This window comes from Sinocyclocheilus grahami, unplaced genomic scaffold, assembly GCF_001515645.1.
Source record: "Sinocyclocheilus grahami isolate Dianchi unplaced genomic scaffold, SAMN03320097.WGS_v1.1 scaffold250.1, whole genome shotgun sequence".
Lineage (NCBI taxonomy): Eukaryota > Metazoa > Chordata > Actinopteri > Cypriniformes > Cyprinidae > Sinocyclocheilus > Sinocyclocheilus grahami.
Genome location: NW_015505429.1, coordinates 1,587,717 through 1,601,326, shown reverse-complemented (window position 1 = coordinate 1,601,326; position 13,610 = coordinate 1,587,717). Strand labels below are relative to the sequence as shown.

General features: G+C 35.9%; 1 protein-coding gene across 2 annotated transcripts; it reads right to left on the bottom strand.

Moving 5' to 3' along the window:
- Nucleotides 1-5,413: 5,413 nt before the first annotated feature.
- LOC107598373 (C-X-C motif chemokine 14-like) lies at nt 5,414-10,548 on the bottom strand. 2 transcript variants are annotated; one of them, XM_016289681.1, is made up of 4 exons: nt 10,283-10,548; nt 8,591-8,696; nt 6,704-6,817; nt 5,414-5,512 (listed from the first exon to the last, which is right to left on the bottom strand). In XM_016289681.1, exons 1-4 carry the CDS (start codon nt 10,344-10,346, stop codon nt 5,497-5,499), a joined length of 300 nt encoding a protein of 99 aa, XP_016145167.1. In that variant the 5' UTR covers nt 10,347-10,548; the 3' UTR covers nt 5,414-5,496. The 2 variants fall into 2 exon arrangements, with proteins under 2 accessions (XP_016145167.1, XP_016145166.1); XM_016289680.1 differs by lacking the exon at nt 10,283-10,548 and adding an exon at nt 9,807-9,892.
- Nucleotides 10,549-13,610: the final 3,062 nt, after the last annotated feature.

Sequence of the window (13,610 nt, the reverse complement as noted above, 5' to 3'; positions counted from 1 at the left end):
TCTAACAGCGCGTCAATTCTACGCAGACCGCAAGCGCTGTGATTGGTCTGCTAGAACCCTTCCCTCCGTATGTACTTGAGTTTTGTGAGTGTTTATGTGCACTTTAATATATTTTAATGTTACACCTTCTTATATAAAATAAAACAAAGCAAAGAACAAGTGTCTTATCATTATACTACACAGCATTATACATCAGTAGTTGTCTGCAACAAACAATGTTGATCTGCCGTGGTACAAGTCCTTGTGCAGATTGAAAGAATGCCATCATCTCCTGTTCCGTTGTGTTTTAAATAATGATTTAATGATTTGATATTTATTTGCCACTATCACGGCTTACACCAGCAACATGCCCGTGGACACTGCAGACTAGCGGTTTGCATGAGTACTGCACGTCGATGCGGACAACGACGCAGAAGTATAAATGAAAACTGACGCATAGCCTACGGCGTAAAGGCTACGGCGTAGGTCCGACGCAGAAGTATAAATCCGCCTTTACTCTGCGCTGTGCAAAACTCCGCATTTGAACAGTCAATAGTGTTTTAGGTAGGTGGGTGTGGTATTCTTTTATAAAGAATATCTCTTTGGATTTGAGACTTTAGTATTTGCAACTTTACAGATCTTCTTTATGCACCAAGAGCTCGTAACACTCCAAAGAGAAAGGAAAAATTGAAATCGCATCATATGACCCCTTTAAAGGTGCTGTATGTAGGATTGACACCGAGTGGTTGAACTAGGTATTGCAGTCTAAATTCAAAATATTGGAGAGTTTTTTTTTTTCACCCGGTCCCTCCTCCTCAGACTTGACGCATACGCAAGTTGCCAGATTGACGACACGAACAGCAACGAGCACACCTGACGATGGAAAGCATTGAGCCTTACACTGCAAGTTGATCAGCTAATGTGTATGTTTGCAATATTTGTATTTTTTGCAAATTATACACCACCTCATGTGTATTTTTATAAATCTGAATCTGCGTCTCATTTCGGAGGCTGCTGATGCGTCCTCCGGAGGTCGCATTTGTCGGGAAAAATACAGATGCATACATTGAGGCGGCCCAGTTGTAAATGTAATTAAGTAGACTGTTATTCATTGTGAGGTGCAAAATACTATAATTTATTTCTTACTTTGAAATCTAATGGTTAATTTTCTCAAACGAGACTTCCTCAATGAACTATTTCCCACTCTGACCCCTTTCGTTTGCCAACTTCCATGACTGAAATGAAATACGCTCTGTTTCCCGCCAACTGGCAACCCGGGGTGCCGAAATACAATTGGGTAAACTAGCAGTGGGCAGGTTTCACAAACCAAAACAGAGACTAACATTCCGGCCCGGAACGCACATTTTCAAAGGAGAATAACTGACTGTAGCATTGTTTTTCAGATAAACAAATATGTTAACTTAGCATGTTTCTTAAATATCTGCAAACATATTATGGTATTTTTATGCTTTAGTAGAGTCAAAAACTTACATACTGCACCTTTAATTACGGTTACATGTAGAGAGCAATTATAGACTTGCAGATGACCCTGTATAATTTAATTTTCCTCTTTAGAATCAGTTTCTATTTCAAACATATATAGCTGAATTAATCCAATATTGGTACTTGTCATTGTGTAGCATTCACTACTTCAGTTAACCGAGTAAAAGTGGAGCAGGTAGTCTGAGCTGGTGTAATTGAGTGGGGACAGGACTACTTTGCATATTCATGATTTTGTAGCCTATCTAGTAAATTAGGTAAGGATGTAGAGTAAAGGCCAAAGTATACTTTGGGGGACCTCAAATGGAGTATGCTTTGAAAGGCTACACGTAAAGAAATCTTTTTTTTTTACTGGAAAAGACGTTAAAATATGTAATTTTGATGATCAAAGATGAATTTTAAGGGATAAAATGAGCAACTACAGCTTTTTTTTTTTTAAATCATTGTACCTGCTGTTCACACATACAGCGGCTTTCATCTTTAACAGACAGCATGCACACATCAGCACTAAAATACCAGTCAACTCTGTGACATCAATAATGTGAACTGAGACCTTGAAACGCTGTGCCGCTTTCCCCATTTGCCCGGATGTCAAATTTGACCAAATATTTAGATTTCTGAGTGACGGGCATCAATCATTCACACAAAATGCATTTTTGCTTTTTAACACTGACAATTCAACAGCACTGATTTAGCATTATTTCTAAAAACGGTCCTGTTCATACATGATCTCTAAACGGAATTTACCAGTAATGTTCCGGAAAAAAAGCTGTACCCTACTGGAGATGCGTTACCAAAACAAAACTAAAATCACAGGAGTAACCTGTAAGTGTTGCTTGCCATTGCTCCCACAATGCTCTGTGTGGTTGATCCTAGAGTTTTACTATGTGGTTTGCCCAAAATAAACGCAGAGGAGCCCATCTCTAAGTCTGTATGATATTCTAGTCTCTGGATATGACTCGGGTACCTTTTTCAATGCATGTCTGCGGTATTTTTATTGTCCAGTTTCATGAGGATGCACTGACAAAGACACAGAGAAAAGGTTTGTGGAGATTTGCTTAACGCAAATGTTTGCCACTGGGATTTTCATTCGAATAATCTTTCTGTTGTCTAAATTTGCAAATATTGAGTAACACTGAGCAGGAAGACAAATGAGGTGGGCACACCACTGCGGATGACTATTATGCAACACACACTAAAAGCTGGGGTCCATTTGACAAAAATAGGACGCAAGTATCAGGCTAATTTACAAAATGTAAATGCTTCTTCAGGATGACTGCCAGCTGATAGTTTCGGTGGTTTATTCACTCACAGAATTGCTATGAGATTTCGGTCTGAGCTAATTCTTCGGCCACGAATCCCACCCGAAATGAAGTCATATCCTTAACAGAACCAACAGGAAGCAAACTCGAAGCTTTCACTTTCGCTATCTGAAAAAGAAATTCTCATCACATGACTGTGCTCACCACGGCAATAATCGCTCAGTTCAATGTCCAAGATCTGATTTCAAGCAATGATGATTCTGCTATTTTGCACAGTGAACTATTAGCGCACATTTATTACAACAGAGAACCGGCGTTACAAATGAAAGCGGTTATCCGTAATCTAGCTCTCAACCCATTTGGTGCTCCAACTGTTTTCATGACATGCAGTTGGATAAATCTAAAGAGAGTCTGTCACAGAAAAGAGCCAAGCAGCAGCGCTGAAATCTCCTCAAGGACAGCTGGGTTTAGCTGTAATCTGAACAAGACACGTTCAGCAGGTTTTAAAGGCCTTATCGCCATATCCATGCGTACAGCATCTAAAAACCCAATGATGGCTACAAGTCATCCTAGTACCCACTTTTCTGTTTTGGGAAGCCTACGAGCAGCCCGGTTTCACGCTGGTGTGAAAGCAAGGGTTTGTCTAGTTTGTTAGACATCCCGTCTGTGGCTCGCTGAGAATCTGATGCATTAGGTTTTGCTTGGCCCTGCTGCACTACAAAACAAGTGGCTATCACAACAAATCTATAGCAACAGAAGCGGACAACAGTCAATGGCTTTGCGCCGATCACTCACGTACGCATGGAAAAATGTATTTGGCTTACAAGGTCATGATCTAGCATCGCCTGAATCTCTATGACTTCTCTTTTATATTATCATCATGCCTTTTCCAGTTTTTTTGTCATTACAAGAAAATGAATTTTACAAATCCAACAAGAGCCATTTCTAGCTGGCTAAATATATTGGACATACTATAAAAGCTAGAAATGTCCATGGCCTTTTCACATCTTCTGTTTTTAGTAGCAGTTAGTTATAAAAGCGTTTCAACACTGAACTGCAAGGTATTAGGCATTACAAAAAGATGCACTAATAATTTGTTGCTTTAAACGAAAGAAAATCTAAACTCAAGCAATGCAACTCAAAACTGTCCTGTCTAAAGGGAATATTATTTTACATGGTTCTGCAGCGCCACCCAGTGATTGATTCCATACATGCATCGCATACTTCAGACAGGACCGGGGCAAGTTGTCACACAGTATACTCCCCCAGTGAGTAACCTATTTTTCACAGTGAGTTTATTTTTGTAAAATAATTGTTTTTATAAACGCATACCTTCTATTGACTGCAAAAAATGAAGTTTATTAAACAGTAAATGCGATTTTTTTTTTTGGGGGGGGACATGGAACAGAAAAAATTAAAAAAGTAATACATACCATTGTTTTAAATTGTAATGAATAAACTGTATAAACTGATTGATTGATTGTTCAAAATTAGCATGTAGTGCATTGGTTTTGACTCCAAGGCCCCCATTGCCAAAGACAATATGCTACTTCTGCTACAATGACGAAAACTTTATCCACACAAAATAGTGGCAATATATTAAAATAATTACAACTAATTAAAACAACTAAATAATTCCAGAAGATTCAGTATCTGTATGTTTATCACCATATACACTTTATGACCAAAAAATGGTCCTCACAAATACCAATTTTTTTCGTATTCTTGAAAATCCATTTTCTAATCTTGATTTTTAGCTGTTTTACTTTATTTCAAAGGTTATTTTAATAATTTAAGTCATCTTGAGACCCTCTTGAAAGGGTGCTGTCCTGTTAGTGGATCCTAAACAATGATGTAGTTGTGTAGATATGAGAAATAGAAATGTGTGAGGGGCTATAACATAACGGCAATCAATCAATCAATCTATTGACTGAATATTCATTTTTATTTGTTCAGTTATCATCTAAAGTATGTCTATTTTCGTTTTCCAATTGTTCTATATCGTACCAAGCATTTTTCTATGATAAGAGCTTTATTAGATGAATGCAGTGGATGTCTTTTAGTGTTTCAGTATCACTGAGATACTATTATAGTTTTTAGTAATAGTTTTAAATAGGTTCTGTTTTGATTTCAAGTTTAGGTCAAAGTAATAATAATAAATAATAAAATAATAAAAGTAATTTTGTTATATACAAATTTTGTATGGTTTTGTAGTCTATATACATTTTGTACAATCGTTTTTATACATTTTATTTCAGTTTTAGCTTTAGTTCTTGAGCTAAACTAAATAAAAATGAGAAATGCTGAATTAACATAAGTTTAATAATATATATTTTTAATCATTTTTCAGTCGTTGTGTAATTTATTATTATTATTTTTTTGTTTGTTTTAGTTACTATAATAACCCTGATGTCCATATACACTTTATGACCAAAAAATGGTCCTCACAAATACCAATTTTTTTCGTATTCTTGAAAATCCATTTTCTAATCTTGATTTTTAGCTGTTTTACTTTATTTCAAAGGTTATTTTAATAATTTAAGTCATCTTGAGACCCTCTTGAAAGTGTGCTGTCCTGTTAGTGGATCCTAAACAATGATGTAGTTGTGTAGATATGAGAAATAGAAATGTGTGAGGGGCTATAACATAACGGCAATCAATCAATCAAAAAAAACTGGTCTTCTGGTCTTCCGCAGTTCACTGGAGATGCAGTGCATCCCGCAGTGTTTTCAGCCTCGTGCATACTGGAGAACGATTAGGCCTCATACACCCTACAAAGGGACAAAAAACAAATATTTGAGAGGTTTAATATTGGGCTTTCTTTATCTGTTGTGCATGCACGGGCTTATACTGTCGAGTCTTCGGAGTGCACATGACTTTAAAGTCAGCATGCAACAGAATTCATAAAAGCGACATATCTTAGTGAAATGACTTTTCGAAAAAAAGAAAAGTAGGCAGGACTTGATTTTATCTCTCAGATGAGGGAACGTTAATGTTTTTGAATAAAAACATGTGCAGGAGTTAATTTTTATAATAAACTGCAATATTCCAAAAAAAGAAGAATTTTGATTTTATGGTGACATTTCCAAGAGTATTATTAAATTCCTTTTTAATAAACACTTTAAGAACAAAAAAACTGAGTGCACCTTTAATGTTCCCCATCTTATTTGGGGTTTTCTGAATATAAAATGTAAGACCTTTTTAAGACCAAGTACAGAAAACTTAAGGAAAGCATTGAATGGAGCACTTGAATAAATACCTTTGCTCTCAGAATATGGAAATAACTTTTACTGTTTTGTCATTACATGAAAAAAACTAAATGTTCTTCATCAGTATTTTTCTCTTGGTTTTCCTTCACTCTTAAATCAAAATCCATTTACATGACAAGCAAAAAATGACATCAGATGAAAAAAAAGCGATGAAACGAGAACAAATATCCGCCAGCTGGTTTGGTTTTCATAACCCACTGACAGATGTTTGCTCTTGTTTCAAGCGTAAACTCACTCAATTTTGTTCAAGACTTAATATCTTTAATTTGCATGTTGATTTAATGATGTTTAGATATTTGCAATGGAAAACAAAACTAAAATACTGACGAAAACTTTCTTTCTGCTGCAATTTAAGAGAAACTTTGTTGTTGTATACAAAATTAGAGCATTTTAATCTAATAGAAAATGTTTATCTCTGTAATCTTTAATCAAACTATCACAACTTAATACTATAACTATAAAACCTTCCTTTTTGGCTGACATTGCAGATTGCCATCAACCCATTCCCAACAACCTGATAGACAAAATAGTCCCTTTTTTTTCCATTGAATTTCACTTGAATATTTAACTTGGGAAATATGTCAAAGTACACGAGTCATTTGGGTTTTATGTTCGCAGTGCTGGCAGGCAGTCGTTTATATCTATTAACGTAGAAGCGATGTTTGAAATCAGCACAAGTTTACTGAACGCTACCTGTGTTTGTCCTTCCAGATTTTGAACCACTTGACAAGGTTCTTAGTGCTCTGGAGCCTGGGGTGCAGGCAATACTCCTGACCTTTGAAACGGGACACATTCTCCATGGTGACACTGTAAACACATGGGAAAAATCACGGATGAGTGGATGGGAGGAGAAGATGGGTAAACAGGATGAGACAAGGGGAGAACGTTAGTCATTCAAGCAACACAAACAATCAGCAGTGATACTCTTAATACATTGCATGCATGCCATTAATCATACAAATAATAACAATGCTACTTTATTTGTTAATAAATGTCATTTTGCACTAAAGCAATTTATAATTTGAATTATATACAGAAGGTGGGACAAATCGTTCCTGGACTTTATTTCGGAGTGATTCTGAGATGAATCATCACGACCGCAGACTGGCAAACAAATACAAATTCAAAGCAAAATTCAATAGCGCCGCTTATTTTGCCTATTAAGAAGATATTTGCCACATCGCTGGAATCACTGAAGCAAACTGACCAAGAGTGCCTAGTCTTTTATTTTGATTTTCACTTTATTATTCACCTGCGCATGCAGCCAAAAGAACATGTTTGTTGACTCTAAACTCTTCATTGGCCCCTTAAAACAGAGCAGGAGCTCTTGTGGGACTGGAGAAGCTTCTAGAATGTTAAACTCACACTCAGAATCCAGTGCCATAAACTGAAGAGAAGGAACACTTTCAGCAGAGTCCTCTGGGTTTGCTTTTCTCTGAGGTCAGAGCTCACCAATGCAAATCCAGACAAATGAGCTAAACGTCCAGGGATTATTTAACAAACATTTTGAGGCTAAATGGCCATTTTAAATTCTTATATAAAATATATTTCTGCATTAACTATTAATTATATAAGTATAAAGACTAGCTGAAATACTATGGATATTATACAGTCTTCAAATGAGCACACGGGCACAGCACTTGAATCGAGAATATCAAATATTGCTGTAAATGAATCAAGCAATATGTTTCACACCTGACCAATTTCATTTGACAGTTTCTACAGTTCAGAGCAACATTTCTGGATCTAAACTGCAGACAGATCTCTCTCTCTCTGTTCATATGTAATGAGATTTCTATATAAAGCATATGATACTAAAACTTCTTTTGAACACTCAAATAATGATCGAACTAAGCTCACAATTTTCTTTTGAATTTAAGACATAACTTTAATATAGACTGATTTTAAATATCTCCAACTCTGTAAATATGCTGCAATACCTAAAATGGCAAGCAGGTGGAACAGAATGTATAATAATGTCTATCAAAAAGACATGCTTCTCACAAATACAAGTTTGCTTCACACCATAGAAAACATGTTTGGATCTTACAGGCTTCATAAACACTGTTCCGGCTTCATGCACTGTCACAACGTAACCATGCTAAGTTCATTTTGACTGTAGCATCTTCCAAGTGTGCCACTAAACTGTCATCCGGATCCTAATTGAAAATCCAGTTAAAACGGCTTCTGCTTGCAAAACGTTTTACAAGGTTTATAGCTGATCTAAGATTTATGGACATTAGATAATCCATGATGCATTTGGTGGCCATTACCTGACAGCTACAGTCTGGTTAGAGCTGATTAAACTGGTGTGAACTGGATTGAGCTGGATCACAATGCTTGACCACCTCAAGATGAAATGACCTGTTTTATCTAGCAGGGTCTAAGGGCAGACAACACTTATTAAAGCCTACTGGAAATATTAGCTGCGTATAACTATATAATATTTACAGAGTAGCTAATTCTCGAGCTGTTAGTTAAAGAACCTACTGCAAATCATAAACGGTCATAAAAACACAACACACACCAAACACACACACACGAGCAGATCAAACATAGACATTTTGTTTTGCAACTCACAAAATCATCTTTTCTTGGCAGTATGGATGTTTAGGCTTGATCTCCAGCTTTTGTACATCTTTGTACCGGATCTTCGGACCTTTTCTCGTGCATCTGCACTTGTATGCTAAGAAATGAAAAAAGCGCACGGTTTAGTCTCAAGAAAAATCATGCTGTAGATCTCACAAAAACTGTCAAGAGATTTATTTAATCTAAACTCGTGTTGCACCCAACCTCAAAAAGAAAATGACATTTGAATAGAGAAGATAGAAAGAAGTTACAGCTGCATAAAGAAAATAGAGCCTAAAAATGAATGTGTACACATTTTTATAAATGCATTCCTTTGATAAAACAGCACAATAAAAAAAATGAAGCTTACATGCAAACAATATATTTTATTTGCATTAGCATGCATTAATGTAATTTGTTAATTTTGATGTATTTCAAAAAATAGTAAAGGACAAGTACTGTAAATATGCATGATAGTTTTGTTGTCTGATTTTAACATCGTGTCTAAACAATAACTTTCACTGCTGTATTAATGAGAATGTATTTGTTTACTTTTTGCATTAACATAGGCTAATGAAAATTGTGCTTAAGGTAAATGTGCTTAATTCTGATCGGGCTTACTTTTCTTTACTTTTTTGGTGAAATATAACATAGACATTTCTTCCAGAGATGCTTTCTGCATTTTCTAACTTTCAAACGCATTCAAAACTGAACTGACAACGAGGTTGTACAAAATTCAACAAACAGCGCATGAAGTGCCATTTGCTGTTTTCCCTCGATCTCCTCCAGCAGGTGAGCTGCTGCTGAAAGACCCGTGACCTACATCTAATCCCTCATCAATCTTCTCTGCTCCATTCAGCATCATCTCGAAACAGCCTCTCAGGACACAAGCCAACAACAAGACTCAACCAGCAACACAAAGAGCCACTATTTACTACCACTGGCCAGGTTTTGCAGAATGAACTAGATTGTCTGAGACAAGTGGAGCCTATTTGACAGTTGTACCAGCATAAGACGCTGTTATTCTGCGTGAAAAGTTAAAAACAACAGATAAAATAGAAGCATAAATTTGTTAGATACTAAAATCATGCACTCCGGATAAGACCGAAACAGCTAAAACGCCGCATTCTGTAAGCTATTGATTGACACTTTAACCCTACATAAAAAAAAAAAAATTGTTAGAATATTAAAATAAATAAATAACAATAAACATGGCACACACACTCACCCTCTGTGTTGAGTGAATAAACGGCGATAACCAGCAAAAGTAAAGCGGCCGTACAGCGATTCATCCCCAATAGTTTGTTGAGAAGCTCCAGCTCTTCTCTGCTCCATTCAGCATCATCTCGAAACAGCCTCTCAGGACACAAGCCAACAACAAGACTCAACCAGCAACACAAAGAGCCACTATTTACTACCACTGGCCAGGTTTTGCAGAATGAACTAGATTGTCTGAGACAAGTGGAGCCTATTTGACAGTTGTACCAGCATAAGACGCTGTTATTCTGCGTGAAAAGTTAAAAACAAGAGATAAAATAGAAGCATAAATTTGTTAGATACTAAAATCATGCACTCCGGATAAGACCGAAACAGCTAAAACGCCGCATTCTGTAAGCTATTGATTGACACTTTAACCCTACATAAAAAAAAATTGTTAGAATATTAAAATAAATAAATAACAATAAACATGGCACACACACTCACCCTCTGTGTTGAGTGAATAAACGGCGATAACCAGCAAAAGTAAAGCGGCCGTACAGCGATTCATCCCCAATAGTTTGTTGAGAAGCTCCAGCAGCCTCCGGTTTGTTTGTGCCACTCAAATCCAATAATCGAGATGCTCACACAGTGCGAGTGTGATGATGAACCCGTCTCTGTCTCTGTGATGTTGAATGCGCTCCCAGTCCGCGACACGCCACGCTCTTCTCAATCTGACAAGCTGCTCTCGAGCTCTGCGCTTCTATAAACACACGCTCCAGCGCCTCATTGATATGCAGAGCCCGCCGACGAATTAACTGTGGCCGTGTCTCCAAACCGAGCGAGTTGCCTACCTAGAAAGCATTTTGGAATCGTTTGAATGCAGTCGAGGTTGTCTAGGTAGGTTTTGAGACAGGGTCTACATCTATACCCTTACCAAAAAGGGGTATACTTTAAATTGATTTTATTAAGTATACTTAAGCAAAGTTCAAGTATATATTTAAGTATACTTTATTTAGTAAGTATACAAATATCAGTGTACTAGTAGTATACTTGTAAGTGTACTATTTCAATACTCCTTGGGACTAAATTGGCCCACTTTCTAGTATATGAAAGTATACTTTTAAGTATAACAGTAGTAAACTTTGAGTACACAATTAGTTTACATCGATATTTTTAGCTTGTACTGCAAGTATACTAAAAGTGAACTTATAGGTATACTGATAGCTTTCTAATTAAATACTTGTAGTAGCATTTTAGTACACTTTGAAGTATAGTCTCAGTAAACTACTAGTTTAGTAGATTTATACTGCAAGTATACTCGTAAGTTTTCTTTACGTGAACTTTACACTTTACAACTTTAAGTATACTACTATGTCCCTATTTAGGTATTAATTTGTATATATTTTGTTATATAAATATCTGAACATACAAAACATCAAAAGAACAGGCTTGTAAACAAAAACATTTTATTCTAGCTTCATGCATTCCTTTTTAAACACTTGAATGTGGGTAAGTTTCATAAAATATAAAGAAATAACAACATTTTGAACAAAAAGCTGGAAAAAAGACTATGAATTGGATTCAGAATGATAATCAAAACGTAGATGGAGTCGATCAACACCCCGAAGCTTGACAGTCATTAGTACCTCTTCATTGATCGACATTTTATTCCATTGTGTTACACAGTTTTGATGCTGTTTTATGTCTGATGATCGTGTTAGATTACATGTGGAAGCATCTGTTGTTTCGGTTTCTTCTTCACTTGTGTTTTTTGGAAATTCTGTACAGAAGATGTGTACTAGTGCCCCCTACAGTATAACAATGAAAACACGGATTCTAGGAGCACAAGTAAACAGTAGCTCAAATATATTTAGACTTTTTCAAGTATAAGTCAAGTATACTTAAATGTCATTTTAAGTATATTTCTGAGAAGTACAGAAAAAGTAGACTAAAAGTATACTTTCCTATTTTTTAGTTTAAAAGAAGTATACTAATAGCACACTTGAATAAACGTATTTCTCGTAAGGGTAGCCAGAGAAAAAGCCATAAAATTGAGTTAAAAAGTTTATTAGGAGAGTCTGTACGTTGTCAGGGGAGATAATTGCATTGGCTTTCATGCCGTCTCACTTAATTTGTTATCTCTGATTCTTGCCCATGAATAAAAGCTCAGTTTAGCAAACTCTTTCTTTTTGTAACCCAGCAAATCTATACAAACTGGACATCATACTAGTCTTTAGTAGAAGAGTGTTTTCTTAAGAACATCTTTAGACCTAAATACAAAACATCTGCATTTAACTTCTTGGACAGTTAGGTAGTTAAAAAAAAACAAATCTGTGAGACTTACCTCAATGAGAATTAGATATAATTAAGTAAACCTTTTTTTTCATAATTTTTAAATGTTAAAAAAGCTGTTTTTATATTGTTGTTGGTGATAGTGTTATGCGCATAAAATGTTTGATGCTAGTTTCACCAATAAAGCTGCGTAAGTGTTATTTTGTGCTTCTAACCAGGGTTTGTGTAAAAACTCACACTACACTCTTCAAAATAAAGGTGCTTCACGATGCCATAGAAGAACCTTTTCATCTAAATGGTTCCATAAAGAACCTTTAACATCTGAAGAACCTTTCTGTTTCACAAAAGCTTCTTTGTGGCGAAAGAAGGTTCTTCAGATTATAAAAAGGTAAGAAAGAGATGGTTCTTTAAAGAACCTTTGACTGAATGCCTCTTTGTGGAACCAAAAATGGTTCTTCTATGGCATCGCTTGAAGAACCTTTTGAAGCACCTTTATTTTTAAGAGTGTACACACAGTTGCATAATGGTGGCAATTGCTAGGAATTGATGCTGTCTACCCTTATATATCATCAGCATTTTCTCTTTAAATTGAATTAGCCTAGTATAACAAAAACAAAACAACAGCTGCTAGGGCACATTCATTCACAACATTATTCTATTTTGAAGAGTGCATTTTATTTCATGTGTGATAATTAATCCATGAAGACTTCTAAATTTGTAAGGCTTAAAAGACATAGTCAGCAATTCTCAAACATATTTTGAAAATGCAATTTTTTATTTGAATATCGCACCTTAGAGACACGCAAAGGGAGTTTATGCATGCCAGAAAGGTTCTTCAGTAGCTATAGTTACTGATCTATGCTGTTTACTTTCATACATAATACTTTATAATATAATTTTGCGCTTTTGAATCTGTCACCTTTTTAAAATTTCTATGTGATGAGTAAAACTACCTATTGTTGTCTGCACTGGCACCAAACAGTGTTCGGCTCTGTAAATGATAGCCCTGAGAAGACTGTTTCTAGTTTCCTCCTCATGCAGGGCATGAAGCCAACCATCTGAGTATCTGTGTCTGCGGACAAGAATCTCATCCCAGCTGTCATCAGCCATGCCTCAGTCCATTTCATGTCTGTCTGTGGCCCATCCAAATGTCCCGGTGAACTGAAAAGCATGAAAATCATATGTGAAGCTGCCCTTCATTCTGCCTGACTGGATATAATATACACTTAATGGTAACAGACAATGTCAATGCACCTCTTTAACCCAAATCAGCTACCACTGTCAAGGGCATTTATGTTGTCAGTCATACCAAAAACATAGGCAACTATATCTATTTTTTATTGTTTACGTCATAATGCTGAGATTGTCCACTGACAGCTACATCAGGGATCAAAAGCATAAAAAATCTGGAACATTTTAAATCAAGCAACTGTGACGAAAACAGTACAAAGGAAATTTTTACTGTAAATAAAGATTATCATGTATGTTTTGGAAGGAAATACTACATTTCAAATGTTTAATCGATTTGCTGCTTCTTAGT